This window comes from Lemur catta, chromosome 17, assembly GCF_020740605.2.
Source record: "Lemur catta isolate mLemCat1 chromosome 17, mLemCat1.pri, whole genome shotgun sequence".
NCBI classification, from domain to species: domain Eukaryota; kingdom Metazoa; phylum Chordata; class Mammalia; order Primates; family Lemuridae; genus Lemur; species Lemur catta.
Window position 1 is genome coordinate 20,770,582 of NC_059144.1, and position 20,739 is coordinate 20,791,320.

Sequence of the window (20,739 nt, forward strand, 5' to 3'; positions counted from 1 at the left end):
GGTTTCTATGTTGTCTGTCTTCCTAGCAGGGCTGTGAGCTTATTCACCTTTCATTTTTACTCTTGTAACATAAATGCAGGTTTCTAAGTCTCCCTAGCAGGGCTGTGAGCATGTTCACCTTCCATCTATAGCACCAAGCCTGACACAAAGCAGGGACTAGTGGTTTGTTTAATAAAAGAATGAATGAATCCTCACTGATCAACCTTCGGGCCTTTTATCCATAGAAACAGACCCTTTGCAAGGGTCATCTAGAATAGGAGCTTCAAAGGGAAACAGAAGGGACTGGTACCTCATTCAAGAAGTGATGGATTTTAACAGGGCTAGCATAATCAGGATCTTAATGGAAGGCCCAGGTTAGAAGACCATTATGATAAACAGTGGCTGTCTCATCTCTGTTAGCTCTTGTTATGACCCAGCTTGTCCATACATAAAGTCCTGGTTCACAGCTGGCCTTCACACCCACAAAAGCCAAGGAAGCCAAGGTGTTTGCAAACATGAACACTGGGAGAGGTAGGGAGGACTATTTTTGAAAGGAGGCTAATGTGCAGTAAATATATTACCATTTATTGAATGTCTACATGCAAAAGACTATGTCGGAGACTCATGATTATTCTCCGCAAAACATTCTGAGAAAGGTTTTATTAGGCCCATTTGACTGAAGAGGAATTCAAGGTCCAGAAAGAAGAAATAACTTGCCCAAGGCCACCAGCTAGTTTGTGGGTAGAGTTGGGATTTGAAACTAGGCCCACCTGCCTACAAAAACAATCTTCCTTCCATGACTCTGTGCTGTCTCAGGATTACCAACCACTGGAGCTACCTTGGTGTTGGAAGAAGCTTTAGAAGTAGACCTAGGCTCAAATTCTGCTCTCTGCCACTAATTTGCTAAAGGGTATTTGGTAACTGACAAACTCTGAGACTCACCTGTAAAAAGAAGGTAGAAATGTCTAATTCATAAAGGCATTTCTGTGCACCTGTAAATGCCCTGAGTATATTGGTAGATGTTCGATAGATGTGAGCTGGCCATTATCCAGTTTTCCCAGCTCCCCCCCGAAAAGAAGAGTTGCTTCTGGAATGACAAATACATCCTCTGTTTCACTGTCTTCCTCAGTGGCAAACAACTATGTTGTGCTCTACTTGGAAAAGACCTGTGGGTAGATCCTTAATATGACTCGAACCAGTTAGCAAACCAGATGTGCAACACTCAAAATCATCCCCTCAAGCCTGATGGGAAGAACCCCAAATCCAGACACGTTTATTTCAGCATCCCTACATTTTGTCAACTGAGGTCAGGAAATAAGACAAACAGCTGGAGAGAAAGAAAAGGAATTGATCCAGAAACTGTTCAATCATAAGGTTTTCAAACAGCAACAAAAAACAACAGCAAGACATTTTTATCCTTACTTAACATAAAGTGCTATTAGTACATGGCTTAATGCCATTCTTAAAATTAAATAGTATTCACTCTTCACTTGCTTGTTGTTCTGACCACTATAATAAACTCTAATTTTTAAGGCTGGAGAATACAAAACTGAGGGGGAAAAAAATCCTTTGAATTCTCTGTTTATAGGTTATATAGAGAAGTGGGGACCTGGGGCTCCCTGGTATATTCTCTCTGGGAAGATTTTTGTTTTATATTCCACATAGAACTGGCACGTTGACAGTCCACCTCTAGGACTGGCAGATTCAGAGAGGAAAAACATTTCTCTAGGCAGGTATTTTTAAAATTACCAACATATAAGGAAGAGGAACACAAATTAGAAACCCATCCTCATTCCACCCAATACTAGTAAAACAAGGATTGTGATAAGCATTTGATATGTATTTCATTTAATCTTCACATCACCCTTATGCGATAGATCCTCATAATATTCTAATTTTACAATTGAGGAAATATAGGCTCAAAGAGGTTAAGTACCTTTGCCAAAGCTACACAGCTGGTAAATGAGACGACCAGGACACCAACCCAAATCTTGTCTTAATCCAAAGCCCATGTTCTTAATCATCCATATCACAATAAGTAGCTAAACATGCCTAGTACCACTGTCCTTAAATGAAATACTATTTATCCTTCAAGGAACATACAAATTGTCATCTCTTAAGCCGTCCCAGAATCCCTAGGATACTGCTTTCTCTGGGCTACCACAATCTCTAATACAACATTTATTACAGTGTGATGTCTGGGGTCAGTATTAAAATAATGATCCAAATAAATTAACCTTTATAAACCCCTCATTATGGTTTGGATGTGGTTTGTCCATGCCAAAACTGAAGTTGAAATTTCACTGCCAAGGTAATGGTGTTGAGAGGTGGGGGCACCTTTCAGAGGCATCTGGGTCATGAGGGATCTGCCCTCATGAAGGGATCAACGCATCTGGTGGGAATGAGTGAATTCTCACTCTCACTGGACTGATCAGTTACCTCAAGAGGGGGTTGTTATAAAGCAAGTTGCCTGTTATGTTTGTTCTCTTGGCACATGCTCACTTCCCCTCTGCTTTCTGCCATGAGTTGAGGCAGCATGAGGCCCTTACCAGATGGGCTGCCCAATCTTGGACTTCCCAGCCTCCAGAATTGCGAGCCAAATACACTTCTTTTCTTTATACTTTACACCCAGTCTCAGTTACTCTCTTATAGCAACACAAAACAGACTAAAACACCCCCACACTATGTTAGACTTCAGTAAGTCACCTCACCTCACTTAATTCTTACTGTAACCCAAGAAGGTAGGTATTAATCCTATTCTTACAGGTGAAGAAACAAATATGTACTGAACACTACTACGGGATGGATGCTGAGGAGCCTTTTATGGTAGAACCATAAGTTGGTTAATACATTAAGAATACTCTGAATTCCACAATGCACTTAACTACCTTGACTGTAGCCAGTTCATGGTACAAAGGTCTTAAATAAATTCATTTACCTTATTCACTCAGTATTTACTATCTACTGTGCTAAGCACTGATAGGCACAAGAACAATTTCACCAAGTCATTTTGCCATGCAATTTAAACTTTTAAACTTGTGCAATTTAAAAGGATAAGAGTCCTTACCACCATGACAATATGTCAAAGCACCAAGGTTAGAACCAAGGTCTTCTGATTAAGAACTCTTTTGACCAGCAATCCAAAGACCAAGCTAGTTTGGACCCATGACAGCAAATACCAATGGCAATGACTTTGTGAAACGAGCATGAGATTTGTAATCAGAAGCTGAGGGAGTCTGACTCCCAGTTTAGCTACTTACCCACTGTATGACCTGAAGCCATAATTTCATTGAGTCTCAAAATTTCCCCATCTTCAGAATGGGAAATAACGTCAACCTTGTTGAGGCCGTTGTAAGGCTCAAATACAATCAGATGTATTAAGATACTTCTACAGATGCTGAACACAGGTAATAACAAATGAACTGGTTGGCTAAAATTCCAATGCCCTTTGATTTAACCTGTATCATTAGCTCCCTTCCATGAGAAGGGTCTACCTCTCTAAGCATATCTGTTCTCTTGTTCCCTTTAACAATGAGGTACTCTTGTCTGGTATGTCTCTGTAATTCCTAATATAGTTTTATCGTAAATATTTGCAAAATCGCTTTTTTCCCTATATCTATTTTCCCCCTTCCTCAAACTGCAAATTTATTGAGGGCTGGGAGTATCTCTCTTACACACATCGTGGCTGTGAAGCTCTGAGGGCACAGGAAAATCAGGTGACTAAAACAGAGACACTTGTTAAAGCTGAATAAAGTTCAGGAAAGGTAATGAGGGCAGAGACAGTGGCAATGAAGAGGACTGAGTCGAGATTTTTCTGAAGTAGAATTCCTATGCTTTATGATCAAGTACACGTGGAGAATATTAGAGTTAGGAATGGTGTATGGATTTCTGAGGTTGTTGACAGTGTGGAGGGCAATGCCATTCACCAGGACAGAAAAGCAGAAAACACTAGGACAGTGAAGGAATGGGTATGGTTTTGAACAAGTAGAGTTCTCTGCTGGTTATTAGCTGTGCCCACTAGAGCAGCTGTCCCCAACATTTTTGGCACCAAGAATCGGTTTCATGGAAGACAATTTTTCCATGGACTGGGGGTAGAGGAAGATGGTTTCAGGGTGATTCAAGCACATTACACTTATTGTTCAGTCAAACTTCTCTGCTAATGATAATCTGTGTTTGCAGCTGCTCCCTAGTGCTAGCATCACCACCTTAACTCCACCTCAGATCATCAGGCATTAGATTCTCATAAGGAGTGCACAACCTAGATCCCTTGCATGTGCATGCACAGTTTACAGTAGGGTTTGCACTTCTATGAGAATCTAATGTTGCTGCTGATCTGACAAGAGGTGGAGCTTTGGCAGTGATACCAGCGATGAGGAGCAGCTGTAAATACAGATGAAGCTTCGCTTGCTTGCCTGCCTGTCCACATGCTGCTCACCTCCTGCTGTGCAGCCTGGTTCCTAACAGGTCATGGACCAGTACTGGCCCATGGCCGGAGTTGGGGACTGCAGCATTAGAGCTTGGGAGCAAGAACTAGGTTGAAGATCTGAGAGTCAGTGGCAGACAGGTGAAGCTTAAAGTGGTAAGGAGTAGATGAGATCACCCAAGGAGAGTGTCCAGAGTGGGGGAAAAAAAAAACTGGGGAAAGACACTGTAAATCCACTCAAAAATGAATGTCTGAGGGACAGGCAGAGGAAAAGGATCCGGAGATGGAACACTAGGAAAGAGCAGCCTCCCCCAGGACAGGCATTCTATTTTGTTCTCTGTCTCCACAGGACCTTCCATATACTAGGTTTTTGTTATATCTTGAGCATAGCAGGACCCCCAATAAAAGTTGTCCCCAAACAATGCTATGTCATTGCCACAGCTTACCATGGAGATTTTTTAAAATATTTGTTTTGGTCTATGTTGGCTAACCTCCCCCCTTCTTTTCTGACTTTTCAGGGAAGGTTTTGCCATTTCCCTCTTCTAACCCTGGTAGGTGGCATGGGAGCTCTGATCCACACTTCCTTGCTGTTAGGAGGAAGCATGAGGCAACCACATGCTTCCTGACATGTGGAGCCCACCAGAATCACTTACAATTCTTCGCTGATGACAGAAATGTATTGTTCAAAGCATTGACCTGTTATCAACTACTGTCACTGTTGAAAAGGTAAAAATGTGTGCATATAGCTAGCACGCACACCGCACACCTACACACTGCTGGCTAGCTCACCCCCTTAAAGCTCTTAACAGCCTCCAGGGGAACCATGTTAAAACAGCGCAATTAACTAGAACTGCTACAAACTCAATAATTCATCTACCTAATGAAGCAATACAAGGAAAACTGGACCTATTTTAATAAGAATTTTAAAAAGAGACAAGAAGTAAAGGTCAGATGCCATTTCTGGATCCCAGCTCTTTTCCTCCTCCCTCCTACTCTGAGGCAGTTAATACCAAGGAGACAATATATACTGTGCTATTCTTCATAAAACGGAGGGAGCAGCTAATCATGCTATTGCACCCAAGGGCAAATTATTTCTTTTCAACCCATCCCCCAAGCTAAGTGCCTCCCCTGATCTATTTCTGAAGATTTTATTATGCAAACCTGAATGGATTTCAATTATAATAATTCTTTTCCTTCCCTACCCCAATTCACAGAAGAGGAACAAAATTACCAGCAATTCTAGGTTATATGGGTGGTTTTTGCTTTTACCCTTCTCTGCAGAGTCACCTTAATCTAGGTTCTCCTCTCTCAACCTCTTGTGTTGGCTTTGGGAACACAGCAGTTTTCATGCCAACCCGCTATTTAGCATAGCATGACTCCTGACATCCCCATCAAGAATGAGTTTGCCCGTTTCCACACAGTTCTTATAGAGCAATGAGACTGCAGGCCATAAAACCTACACACTCTCCTCTGGCCCTCCCAATGACCTCTTAGAAGGATAGATACATGTGATTAAGGCTGGAGTGGGCAGAAATGGTGACAGTTTTGCTAGAAGAGAACTAACACTTCTTAAGGTGCCTACTTTATTCTGGGTCTATTCTAAGTATATACGTGGCATCCCACTTGATGTTCGCAACCACCCTATGTGGCAGGCTCCAGTCTTACTGGTTTACAGATGGGGCAACTGAGGCTCAGACAGCTTAGGAATTTGCCCAAGATCACACAGTTGATAAGCAGCAGATCCTTCTGTACCAACCCGGTCATACTGTTACTGCAGCAGTTTGGGGAAGGTCCTGAGAAGTGACAGGGGCTGAGATTGGACAGGATGGACTTAAAGAGGCTAACCAGGATGTGTGACAAGCCCCTGAGGCTTGACAAGAATCAAAGGAGAGAGTGCAAGGCAGCTCACTAGAGCTTCTGGACTGGCGAGCTAATTCCCAGTCCGTAGTGCTTAGTTAGCAGTCGGATTACCAGAAGCAGCTTGGCACAGGGTGGCCTCATCTATAAGGAGGTTCTGTGCACAACATGGCTCTTAAGGGTGTGGCTCTAAAGAGGGGCCTCTGCCATAATCTCCAAGCCAATGTGACAAAGTAAAACTTATGGCTAGCAACCCACTCGTTTTTGTTTCCAAAAAAGCTGGGAGAAAGACCACTCAGTCCAGGTGTTTGACTGACAACCAGCAATCTGAACTGCCTTGCAGGGTTCTTGGGAGAGCCCCAAACCCATGTTTGAATTCAATGAGCAGTCTTTCAGGGAAGTGGCTGTTCATTCATGCACTCGATAAACATTTACTGTGTATCTACCACATGCCAGGCACCTTGCTAGGCAATGTGACGCGGAGGTGACAAGGCCACTGGCTTTATAATTTTAAGAGCTTCGAAGGCAAAGTCCTGACACCAAGAGTCCATTGAATAGAAGGCTCTATCCTAGTCTAGGGGTTCACAATATGCTTCCCTGAGAAAGTGACATCAAAACTAAGGAGCTGGAGGATGACTAAAAGGTAGCCAGGCAGACAGGTCAGAGAAAATCATTGCAGATGAGGAAAGAGCACGGTGGAAGCTTGGGGGCAGGAATGAGCTGGGCGTGTTTGCCAATTTTCCCAGTGGTCTGAAGCTAGTGTGCCCTAGCTTAGAACACAAACCTGGCCCAGTTATGTCAGAAAGCCCGGCACGCGGAGAGCAACAGAGAGCACAAGACTTACTCAAAGAATGAGATGGGATGAAGAAACCCTGCACAATGTGCCCTGCGTTGCCCTGCCTCCATTCTCACCCTACCATTCATGGCTGAGGGCTGCTTTGCCAGTTGCAGCAGCAGTTGGCAGGGGTGGCAGGAGGTGTAGGCCTGCACTTTCTCCTTGGGGTTCACTTCTACTCTCAGGGTCCTGGTGTACTCAGGATGCAGAGCTCATCCTCACCAGCCATTAGAGTCCGAACATGCCTTCTAGGAACTGTCTTACCAAGTCATTGCCCTCACTAATATAATGTTATCACATTCCTAATGCGGGTACTCTAGAGCAAATGTACTGTTACCAGCACGCCACCGGGCACATTTGTCAGAAGGAAAACAGATGCTCACTGAATCTGTCACTTCTTCCTCTTCTCAGTACCATGCACACAGAGCAAGAGCCTGCTAAGGGACGTTTTCCTTCACACTCTCTTCAAGCATGCTCAAGTCTCTCAGCAGCACCCAGCAGGTCAGCCACAGCACAGCCCTGGAGGAGTTTCCCGGATCACAGCGCAACCTCGACAACTGGGGCCTGTGCCTCAGAGCCTGAAGGTGCAGACACCGGAGCTCCTGGGTCACCAGACTAGCTCCCTCATTTTACAGACCAGGAAGGAAAATGCAGTCCAGGGAAGTTAAGCAAAGGGTCTAAAGTCACGCAGCTAGTCAGTCATAGAACTACAGCTTGGTTTCTTTCTCAGCTAATTTCCTCATCTAAAAAAAATAAGAATATCACCAACTACTTCATAAACTGTGAGGCCTAAATATGATAGCCAATAATGCAGCAGTGCCAGGTATGTGGCAGGCTTCAGTGGATGGTGACTGAGATAAGTCTGAAAAATCTTATCTCCTAGCTCTCCAAGACAGCTCCCCACCCCCATTTCCTCTCTCATGGCTTCATTTTGATGAATTTACACTGGGTGGGGGGAATCCAACAGTAGGATTAATATATTTATAGCTAGTGTTTGGTCAAAATCTGATTTGAGTTAAACTGAAGTCGCTACTTGTTCTCGGGTCTCCAGCTTTTGCACTGCCAGTTCCTTCTTTGCTCCCGCTAGACTTTGTGTTTTCTGGAGAGCTGATTTTATCACAGAAGATCTCACTAGAGGTGAACACTGAAGAGAGGTCACGCTACCTTCCCTTTAGCCACTCCAAGTTGGAAGAGACTAAGCCCTGGTCAATTTGACAAGAGACAGAACCTCTCAAACTTTCATCTATGAGGGCAAGGAATGCAAAAGATCCTGTAAATATCTATGCAAATCTACCAATCACTGACCAAAAAAAAAAAAAATCACCCAAACCATGGGACAAATGTTGCTTCTGAGAAGACAATCAAATCAGTCAGCTAGTCAGCTTAGGTTCTCCTCCTCTGTCATACACATTACCTCCTCACCTCCCTCCACCTGCTCCCCACATTTTAAAATAACCATCCAACCATGTAAATTCCCTGGTGCAAGTGCCTGCTAGCCTCCAGCAGACCTGTCAATGCTCATAAATCTCTGGCTTTCCAGGTTGCACTGCGGCTGTTTATTGGGGGGAGGGACGCAGCAGGCCACTAGACAATAGTAGGAAGAGACTGGCATAGCAGTAACTACTCCAGTTACAGCGCTGCAATTCATGGCACCAATTTGCTGGGAGTGTGCACCATCAGGGAGGAGAAACATAAAAAGGGGAATCTGGGCTGTAAATAGTTTATTTCGGCAATTCCTGATGTTGGCTGAATCATACTTTAGTACAGAAATACATGAAAGCACCACTCCGGAGGTGACATGTGTTGCCATCTCATTACTCTTTTCAAAAGGGTCTTCCATCAGAGAGACACCTCGCTACAAATTACAGTGAAGAAAACAAAACCCTCATGTGTAGGCTTATTAACAGTCCAGAAGGAACTGGAACTACCAGGATTCAAACAAGCAGAGAACTGGTGCAACAAAGGCCATCAGAGACCTGGGGTCTCTGGGTTGCTTTTCACACATGAAAAATCAGAAGACAGGAAAGAAAAAAGTAGCATGCTTCCTCTCAAGAGCCCAGTCCCCAAATGCATGTCAGAGTTTTTCAAAGTAGCTTTTGTTTATCCCTTTCTCCTAATACACCTAAATTAGGCTGACTCCTCCAGGGAACCCTACCTTCGTGTTCCTTCTCAGTGGTTCCCACTTTCCTGATATTCCTGGGTGATTTCATAAAGAGGGGAAAGATGGTTCGTAAGCCAAGAATGTCAACAAACTTATGACAGTTGTCCGTGCCCTCGGGCCCAATCATAGCATGGTCCAGCACTTTCAGGGCACTGCTCCGGGAGATCTTCTTTTCCCTGTGAACAAAAGAGATTGCACATAAGGCATTTCACAAGCAAATTCTAGTGTTAAAAGAAAAAGTAAATTTACTGAAGCACTCATTATAATTGGAAAAAAGAAAGAAGGAAAAAAATAAAAACAACTTAAATGCCCACCAATGAGAAAATGGTTACATTATGGTATATATAAGTAGATAACACATTTGTTAACAATTAGCAGAGTCTGTAATAGGATGAATAAATTCTCATAATCAGAATGATAAACACAAAAGGTAATATTCAAAATTCTTTATGAAGCATTACCATAATTATATGAAAAATACGCATTAAAAAAGACAGGAAAGAAACAGATCAAAATGCTATGAGAGATTATTTCAGGGTGGTGGAATTATAAACAACTTATTGGTCTTTTTTCTTTCTAACAGCTTTATCAAGATATAATTCACATATGTTAGCCATCACCAGAGTCAATTATAGAACATTTTCATTACCCTGAGAAGAAACCATGTAGCCTTAAGCTATCACCTCTCTACCCTCCCCATCCCACTCCAGCCCTAAGCAACCACCAGTCTATGTCCTGTCTCACAGCTTTGCCTATTCCAGACATTTCAAGTAAATGATATTATATAATTTGTGGTCTCTTGTGACTGGCTTCTTTCACTTGGCACAATATCTTCAAGGTTCATCCACGTTGTAGCATGTGTCAGTACTTTATTCCTTCATATGGCTAAAAAATATATGCCACAATTTGTGTATCCATTTACCTATTGATGGACGATTGGGTTGTTTCCACCTTTTAGCTATTACAAATAATGCAGCTACAAACACTCGCGTACAAGTTTTCATTTCTCTTGGGTACATGTATACCTAAGAGTAGAATTGCTGGGGCAATGGTAACCCTAAGTTTGACCTTTAGAGGAACGGCCAGACTGTTTTCCAAAGTGGTGGAACCATTTTATATCCCCATCAACAGCGTAAAAGGGTTTGGATTTCTCCACATCCCTGCCAACACTTACCATCTGACTTTTGGTTCCAGTCAGTGGTGTGAAGTGATATCTCATTGTGATTTTACTTTGCATTTCTCTGATAACTAATAATGCCAAGTATCTTTTCTTGACCATTTGTATACCTTCTTTGGAGAAATATCTATTCAGATGTTTTCCTCATTTTTAAATTGGGTTAATTATCTTTATTATTCAGTTGTAAGGGTTCTTTATATATTCTGGATACAAGTTGCCTAACAGAGACATTATTTGCAAATATTTTCTCCTGTTCTGGAAGTTGTCTTTTTACTTTCTTGATAATATCCTTTGAAGCATAAAAGTTTTTAATTTTGATTAAGTACAATTTATCTATTTTCTCTTTTGTTGCTCATGCTTTTGGTGTCCTGTATTTAAGAAACCATTACCAAATCCAATGTTGTAAAGATTTACCCCTGTTCTCTTCTAAGAATTTAATGGTTTTAGTTCTTACGTTTAGGTCTTTGATCCATTTTGAATTAATTTTTTTATGTAATGTGAGGTAAGGGTCCAACTTCTTTTGCATATGGATGTCCAACTATCCCCCCATCATTTGTTAAAGAAACTACTCTTTCTCCATGCAGTGGTCTTGGCACTCTTGTTGAAAATCAGTTGACCACAGACACTGGTTTTATTTCTGAATTCTCGATAATATTCTATTGATTTAAATGTCTGTCCTTATGACAGTACCTCACTGTCTTGGTTACCATTGCTTTGTACTTAGTTTTGAAATTGGGAGTCCTCCTCCTCTATTCTTTTTCAAGATTGCTTGGCTATTCTGGGTACCTTGCAATTCCATATGAATTTCAGGATCAGCTTGTGAATTTCCAAAATTAAGTCAGCTGGGGTTCTAGGGATTGTGCTGAATCTATAGATCACTTTGGGGAGTACTGACATCTTAACAATATTAAGTCTTCTGATCCATGAACGTGGGATGTTTTTATTTACTTAGATCTTTACTTTCAACAATCTTTTACAGTTTTCAGAGTATAAAATTTGTACTTTTTTTGGTAAATTTATTCCTAGATATGTTATTTGTGATTCTATTGTAAATGGAATTGTTTTCATCAGTTTCATTTTTGGATTATTCATTCCAAGTGTATAGAAATACAACTGATTTTTATATATTGATCTTATATCCTGCAACCTTGCTAAACTCATTTACTAGGTCTAATAATTTTTTTGGTGGACTCCTTAGGATTTTCTCTATATAAGATCATGTTATCTGCAAATAGTGATAGTTTTACTTGTTCCTTTCCAATCTGGATGCCTTTATTCCATTTTATTGTCTAACTGCCCTGGGTAGAATCTCTAGTACCATGCCTAATAGAAGTGGTGAGGGCGAACATCTTGTCTTGTTGCTATCTTATGGGGAAAGCACCCAATCTTTCATCATTAAGTATGATGTTAGCTATGTTTGTAGATGCTCTTTATCAATGGTTGAAGAAGTTTCCTTCTATTCCTAGTTGGAGTATTACCATGAAAGGGTGTTGGATTTTGTCAAATGCTTTTTTTCTTTTTGCATCTTTTTATTCCCTTCTCCACTTTTCAGTATCTTTCATTTTCCCATAATGAACATGTAGTACTTTATAGAACTAGAAAAGATAAACAATTTTTCAGAAAAAAAAAAACAAAACTACAGTTTTTTTCCCTTGAACCCAAAGGTCATAGAATAATCCTGCCACTGGCTACTGCTTTTGCAGATACTTCTCTAGGGAGCATAATTTTCTACAATCTTAAATTGTTTTCTTTAACACTATGAGGTAGAGAGGAGCACGTCAATCATTTCCTATTTGGGTACAGCTGGTCCATCAACCAACCAAGCCGATACGTACGCACTATTTACTGAGCACTTACTCAGCAATGTGGTAGACAAAAGAGGGAACAAAAAGCAAGACATGGCTCCTGCTTCCAAAAAACTTTAAATCTATTTAGGGAGACCAAATTAATATAAAATGATCAGGGAAAAGTATAAGTCAGCATATGATTTTTCCCCACGTATTATTCATTCTACAAATATTTATAGGATACTTCTCACGTGAACGGGAAAGATCAAGTCCCAGTTCTCAAACAGCTTACATCTTAACTGCGGGAGACAAAAAGAAATCAAGATTCCTGACAGTGGTAAGTGTCAAGGAAATAAAACAAAGTCATGTGAAAGAATGACTGGTGTGGACATTTTAGATTAGGTTATTAAGGAAGGCCTCTCTAAAGGGTAACATTTGTGTTGAGACCTGAGTGAGAAGATGAATCGGTCATATACATTTTAGGGGCAAAACATTCAAGGCAGAAGGAAAAGCAAGCACAAAGGCCCCGAGGTAGAGATGAGCTGTCATGGTCAAAGAACAGACAGAAGACTGACATGTTTGGAGCATACCAAGGAGCAGAGTGTTTCTAGCTCAGAGCAGAGAGGGAAACATGGGCTACAGCAAAGCCCATGCCACCCAGTCTTGCAGGCCACAATAAGGCATCCAAGTACTGAGTCTAGGAGTAAAGATGCAATTCAACATGTTTGTTCTGAGACTATTATGTGTTAGTTATTTTACAGTGACAGGGAGAGATTATATGTATTTGGGAGTGTATGGGAAAAGAAAGATAAATATGTAAATATTTAAAATAAATGTCTGATTGGCTAAGTGTCAAAAGAATAAATTAAGTACAGTGGGCACACCAGGAGGGAATAATTTATTCAGAGAAAAAAAATTTCTCAAGAGGTTCCAGGCTGTCATGGAAGCAAAAGAAAAAAAGAAAAGGCCACCAGATTCCACTATCAGGAAGCCACTAGCAATCTTCCAGAAAGAGTGGTAGGACAGAAGTGGGTTGAAAGGTGAAAGGAAGTGAGAAGAGGGGCGAATGTGGGCTACTCATTAGTAAAGAAAGCCTGGAGGACAGACTCCATCAGCATGAGAGGGAAGCCAGATTAAGGCTTTTTAAAAATTACTATTTTTAAGAAAATGAACAGTTTAATCATATTTTAGGGAGCCAAGAAGCCAATGGTGATGAGGAGACTAAAGATAAAATGAAGGAGAATTAAAAAGCTGGAATAGGTAACTGGTCTGGCAAGAGTAGGCAAACCTGAACAAAAAAGTGGTAATTGGCTCATGCCTGTAATCCTAGCACTTTGGGAAGCCGAGGTGGGAGGATTGTTTGAGCTCAGGAGTTCAAGACCAATCTGAGCAAGAGTGATACCCCATATCTACAAAAAATAGAAAAATTAGCTGGGTGAGGTAGTGCGTGATTATAGTCTCAGGTACTTGGGAGGCTGAGGCAGGAGGATCGCTTGAGCCCAGGAGTTTGAGGATGCAGTGAGCTATGATGACACCACTGCACTCTAGCTGGGGTAACAGAGTGAGACCCTATCTCCCACAAAAAACAAACAAAAAAAAGGTGGTACTAACCCAAAGCTATTCATCCAATTTCTCATGTGAAAGCCAAATTAAAGGAATCAGAAATAATATCCCCATTGGACAGTCTACTGTAGGGCAACACTATTAAAACACTGCACTATTAAAGCGCTGCTGATCACAAAAAATGCTATACTGGGTCAGACTAGCCAGCCAGGATTGGGTCCCAATGGATGGAGGAAAGGAAGAGTAGGTAAGAAGCTCACTGAGCCCCTTTGGTGCCAGACCATCCTGGTTTACCTGGGACTGTCCCACTTGTAGTACTAAAAGTACCACATCCGGGGAAACTCCTCAGTTCTGGGCAAACCGAGACAGTTGGCCATTCTACTTCATGCCAACCTATTCTTATCTTTATTCCCCTTGCTATGGATCAATCAAAACAATCCACAGATAGTCACAAACGACCTTCAATCCAACTACTGAATTTAAAAGAAAAAAAAGGCATATACTACCAAGTATATGCCTGAATGCAGCAGGCACTACATTAGCTTCCGGGAATTATAAGGTCCCTGTCTTAAACCAATTTAAGGACAGATAAGTAAAAATAATTCTGGAAGCCTGAAGCAATGAAATTAAGTCCAAGAAGGTAAGAGGAAGAGATAATTAATTTTATCTGGGAGAAGTCAGTGAAGGTATCAAATAGCAGGTGACATCTGAACTGAGACTGAAGAATGAGTACTTGCCAGGCAGAGAAGGGAGAGCAGGGACACTGGTGGCAGTGTTGGGTGTGCAGCACATGCAAAGGCATGGAGGTCTGGAACCTCTAGTTCCAGCTGGGGGAACTAGAGGCGGTTAGGAATGGCCAGTGGTGGAAGATGACTGCAGAGGGGTGGGAGAAACATAGTCATAACAGTCCCTAGATGTGTTGCCAGTGAACCCAGGCTCCATCTCATAGATGGTGAAAAGGTGTGAGAGGTTTAAGCAAGGAGGGCCCTAGATGGATACATTTCAAAAGGCTTAATCTGGCAGCAGTGTAAGGACTGGAATGACAGAGTTTGTAGGCAGGGAGGACAGTTAGGAGACATGGCAACAGTGTAAATGAGAAAAGACAAAAGATTCTGACTATGGCCGTGGTATGAAAGAGGCACATTTGAGAGCAATATGAAATCTTAAATATCAGAAGCAGGGTAAACAAGGTTCCAAATTCAGCAGAAGGATTTTTTTTGTATTAAGACGAAATTCTAACAAGAAACTAGACAAATAATATATTTGTTTTCACTGTAGTTGGACTTTAGCTTCCTACTTCTACAAGCTTGAATTTACAAAGGTCATGACTAGAGCAGACAATCATGAGAGTAAAATTAGCAAACTGAGATATAATGTCCTCATTGTTTAGTCACTCAGGAAAAGGCCTCCTGAAATGAATGACAGTCATATAACAGGGCACCTTCAGTTACCACTCAGCATACATTCAAGCCATTTCACAAGTAAGAAAGAATTGTTTGAAATACAATTCATAGGATTCTGGTTTAGCTGCCTAAGCAAATTCAACAAACAAAAAAAAATTTAAAAGTAAAACCTGTCTTTAGGTAGGCAGTGTAAGACACATTTAAAGGGGGCAGTAATTGCATATTGATCACCATTTAGGCAAGCTGCATGGAGGTGAACTTTGGAATATTCATTGGGCTTGAGTTCAGGCTTTTAGCAATCAATAGCTGTTTGGCCTGACTTTCTTGGGTTGACTTTATTTGAAATATTTATTCTACTGGAGGACAAGTAGTTTATCTTAGTCTTGTCTGGGTTCATCAGGCTGTCGATCACGCCAGGACCAATGTGAACGCCAGCCTCTATAAAACTGGGTGCTTGTGGGAAACGGCGGAGAGTCAACGACTCCTCCCTATTCTGCTCAAGTGGGCCTTCCGATGTGGGGAAAAACGTTTAATTAGCTTATTCTTCTTTATTATACAAAACACTTTTGCAACGAACATAGATTCTGAGTATGATTTTCTTTGTTCATTTGTTCTTTCATCAAATATTTATGAGGTAGCTAACAGGTGCCAGACATTAAGTCAAGGATGCAGAAACAAAGCACAGCTCATTGCTTCTGAGGAGTTTGGTCCACAGGGGAGGCAGACATGCAAAGAATGGGCAGACTGAGAAGAGCGAGGTCCTGCAGTGGAGGTATATACAAAGTAGAGCGTGAATGCAGGGAGAAGGGCTGATGACGTCTGAGTCAGGGAGGCCTCACAAAAGAGATGATGCCTGAACCAAGCTGCAGTGGATGACTTTCCCAGATAGGCAAAGAGGGAGAGGATATTTCAAGCAGAAGGAAAAGCACATGCAAAGAGAGGTGGAAGCATGAGACATTCAGGAAGTGGTGCCTGGGGTACTCCTAGAATATAAAGAGTAAAAGGGGCAGCAGTAAAACATGAGACAGGCTGATTTTGTGCATGAGAAAGATCACACTTGCCACAGTGTGTAGGACAGTAATGGGCGGGGAGCAGCAGAAAGAGGGAAACAATACTAGAGGCAGAAAGACTGGTAAGAAAGGCAAAGGAACAGCAGACTAGGGTGAAAAGGGTTGAGTTCTGACTGAACCTGAGATGCCTATGGGACATGGCAGTGAAGTCCAGCTTGGACTTCCGGGTCTGAAGTCCAAGAATGAGGTTAGCAATAGAGAAAATTTGGAAGAACCATTAAATCTATGTGCAGTAATTAATCCATGGTATGAATAAGACTACCCTGGGAAGATGCAGAAAATATTTAGAAAAGAAGAATAGAATCTTGAAGGAAACTTATTTGAAGGGCAAGTAAAAGAGGTAAAGTCTTCTTTCTCCTTGACCAAGGGAGACCGAGGAATTTAAAAAACAAAAACAGTGACAAGGCACTCTTTAGAAGATACTATGTGGCCGGGTGCAGTGGCCCACACCTGTAATCCTAGCACTTTGGGAGGCCGAGTTGGGAGGATCACTTGAGCTCAGGAGTTTGAGGCTGCAGTGAGCTATGATAATGTCACTGCACTCTAGCCCGAGCAACAGAGCAAGACCTATCTCAAAAAACAAAACAAAACAAAACAAAAAAAAAACTGTGAACCATAAACTAATCCTGGCAAGAAATCTGGCTAATGCTATATGAGATCATTTTGTTTGCTTTACAGCATGCATGATAAAGTTCACTTACTTTAGACCCGCCAAAATGTAAGATCATTTTACATGATCCAAGATTTCTATGAATTAGACAGTGAGATCAATAGGACCACAGCCCATCTGAAGTTACCAATATGATGTCACTAAACGCAGTGATAAAAGAGATGTGCACAATCAGTTCTCATGAGCCAGCCCCAACATGTCACTGCTCACACCACCCCTCCTCCTGCCACAGACTTGGTCATGTGACTTTGCACAGCCAATAAAATGACTGTAACATATGCACTTTGGGGGAGAAGGTTTTAAGATTTACTGCATCATGCAGCCTTTTCCTTCTGCCTTGAGAGAGGCAATGTACCATTAAGCATTGCTCCTTTGGCCCAAGTCCCAAAATAAAGAAGGGTGGACCAGAGCTTCTAATGGCCAGTGATGGATGTACCACAAGCGAAAAATAAACATTTGTCATTGAAAGTCCTTGAGATTGGAGGGTGTTTTTGCAACAAAACCTGACTGATGACTGACACATGATACAGCAAAGTTGCTTAATATGAGATCAATACACAGAAGTTAATTACATTACTATCCACCAGCAATAAAGAATAAGAAAATGTAGTTTACAAAATATAACATACTGCTGGACTTCCACTCTGGGCCAAAATGGAGTGACAAGGACTGGATTTACACACTCCCTACCACTGAAACAAGTTTAAAAAAAAATGACAAAATATACAAGACAATGGTTTTCAGACACTTGACATCAGGCAGCACCAGACAGTGATCCGGGTGAGAAGGCAACACATGCAATAAGCCCAGCTGGCTGCCTGGAGAGTTTCCAGGCCTTGGAGCAGGGAGGAGACAACTGGGAGTCTGGAAAGACCAACGTGGCTAGAGTTCACAGGACAGAGTGCCAGGGCAGAGAGCTGCCAGGTGTCTGCAGAGGGCCCTTCCGGCTTCAGTACTACATGTGAGGAAACTAACCACTGCTGCAGAAAGGAACCACCTGAGAGCAGTAGGGGAAACAACCCCTAGAGCTCACAGACGGCTGGGAATAGTTCGTTTCCTACTAGTTACGGTAGAAAAACCTTAATTCACAGTGCGCCAGGTAGACAGACTACTGAGAGGAGTATTGCTTCAGTACTGAAGCAAAATTAGCCATAAAGACTGGTCTAGTCTTGCCTAACAGAGCTTAAAAGTAAGCCACAAAAGGATCAAGCTATTTCCAGGTAACTTTACAGCCTAGAACAAAGCTCCAGAATATTTATGGGAATACAAACAAACAAACAAAATCCAACATCCAACAAGGTAAAATTCACAATATTTGAATTTTAATAAAAATTTTAATAAAAAATTAGCAGGCATGCAAAGAAGTAGGAAAATATGATCCATAAAGATGAGAAAAACCATCAGTAAAAATAACATAGATGACAGAATTAGAAGACAAAGACACTAAAATTGTTATTATAACTACAATTGATATGTAAAATGAGGAAGGTAGAGAAAAGCTTCAGCATATTAACTAGAAACATGGAAGATAAAAAAAAGACCAAATTGAACATCTAAAAAAGAAAAATACAATGTCTGATGAAAAATACAGTGGATGAGATTAACCTCAGATTACAACCTGCAGAAGAAAAGGAAGCGTGAACTTAAAGACAATAATAGAAACTAACAAAATAAAGCACAAAGAAAAAAAGACTGAAAAAAATGAACAGATCATCAATGAACTGTGGTTGGATAACATCAAACAGCCTGATATACATGTAATTATATTTTATAATATAGATTTACTATATAACAAATATGTAATTTATAATTATATTATGTACATGTAATTATATTCTCTGAAAGGTGAATGGGGGCAGGAAAAGTATTTGAAATATATCACAACCAAAACTATAAACTATAGACCTAAGAAGCTCAACAAGCCTTAAACACGAGACATGAAGACAACTATGCTAAAGCACATCATAATGAAACTATTCAAAACCAATGCTAAAGAGAACATCCTAAGAGCAACCATAAAAAAGGGACAAATTACATACAGAGGGGCACATATATGAATGACAGTAGACTTCACGATGAAAATCAAGAAAGCCAGAAGACAGTGGAGCAACTCAGAATATTGAAAGACAAAAACAAAGAAAAAAAAAACCCTATCAACCCAGAACACTATAGCTGGTGAAAATATCTTTCAAAAGTGAAGGCAAATACTTTTTCAGATATACACAGGTGACAGAAGTCATCACCAATAGACCAACACTACAAGAGATGTTAAAGGAAGCCGTTCAGGCAGAAGGAGACAGATGGCAGAAATCTGTATCTACACAAAGGAATGAAGAGCAATGGCAAATATGTGGGAGAATATAAAAGACTTTTTTCTTATTAAAAAAAAATCTCTCCTTAAAAGACAACTATTTAAACAAAAACAACAATATATAACGGAATTTATAACATGTTGAAGTAAAATGTATGACAACAGTAGCACAAAAACCAGGAAGGAGAAAGAGAAGTTTACTCTTGGAAGTTCTACACCATAGGTGTGTGCATGCACTTCTGGGGTCTCTTCATCTTCCTTGAGGAATACCAGTCCTACTGGATTAGGGCTTCACTCTTATGGCCTCATTTAACCTTCTCAAAGGCCCTATCTCCACATGCAATCATCTTGGGAGTTAGGGCTTCAACACATGGGGGGGTCACAATTTGGTCCATAATAGATGGTAAAAGATACACCATGCTAACACTAATTAAGAGAAAGCTGTAGTGGCTATATTAATACGAAATACAGAACATTACCAGAGATAAAGAAAGTTATTTCACAATAAGAGTCAAGAAAACATATGATGTTTAAGCACCTAAAAGAACATCAAAATACATGAAGCAAAATTGAAAGAAGTGGAAGGAGAAATAGACATATCCATAATTACAGTCAGAGGTTTCAACATCCCTGTCTGAATAATTGATAGAATAGGCAGGCAGAAAATCTGTAAGAATATAGAAGACCTGAACATTATGATCACCAACTTAACCTATCTGACATTTATAAAACACTCCACCCAACAACAGCACAATACACATTCTTTTCAAGTACACAAGGAGTATTTAGCAACATAAGAATATATTCTGGGCCCAAAACAAGTCTTAATAAATTTAAAAAGGTTCACATCAGACTAATTATGTTCTCTGACCACAATGATATTATAGCAGTAATCAATAACAGAAAGATATTAGAAAATCCCCAAATACTTAGAAACTAAACAACACACTTCTAAATAACTCATTGGTCAAAGATGAAATCAAAAGAGAAATCTGAACTGAACAAAAATGAAAACGCAACATATGAAAATGCATGTGACAGAGCTAAAAGGAAACTTAACAGCAGTAAACATAGATAGGTTGAGTATCCATTATCTGAAATACTTGTGATCAGAAGTGTTTCAAATTTTGGATTTTGGAATATTTGCATTATACTGGTCAAGCATCCCCTAATACGAAAATCTAAAATGTTCTAATGTGGCATTTCCTTTGAGTGTCACGTGAGCATTCAAAAAGATTCAGATTTTGGAACATTTAGGATTTTCAAATTAGGGATGGCTCCGTCTGTTTTAGAAAATAAAAAATCTCTAAGTGATGATCTTAAATTCCCCTGTTGAGAAATCAGAAAAAGATGAGCAAATCAAACCCCAAGTAATCAGAAGAAAGAAATAATATAGATTGAAAAACGGGTGCAGCAGCATGCACCTATAGTCCCAGCTACTTGGGAGGCTGAGGCAGGAGGATGGCTTGAGCCCAGGAGTTCAAGAACAGACGGGGCAGCATA

The 20,739-nt window shown here is 40.7% G+C and overlaps 1 protein-coding gene across 1 annotated transcript in view; it reads right to left on the bottom strand.

Moving 5' to 3' along the window:
- Positions 1–20,739, bottom strand: part of CTNNBL1 (catenin beta like 1) — a 163,593-nt gene that overhangs the window by 55,284 nt on the left and 87,570 nt on the right. The window contains exon 11 of the mRNA XM_045528609.1: positions 9,250–9,431. Coding sequence (XP_045384565.1) covers positions 9,250–9,431 — 182 coding nt within the window. The remainder of the gene's footprint in view (positions 1–9,249; positions 9,432–20,739) is intronic.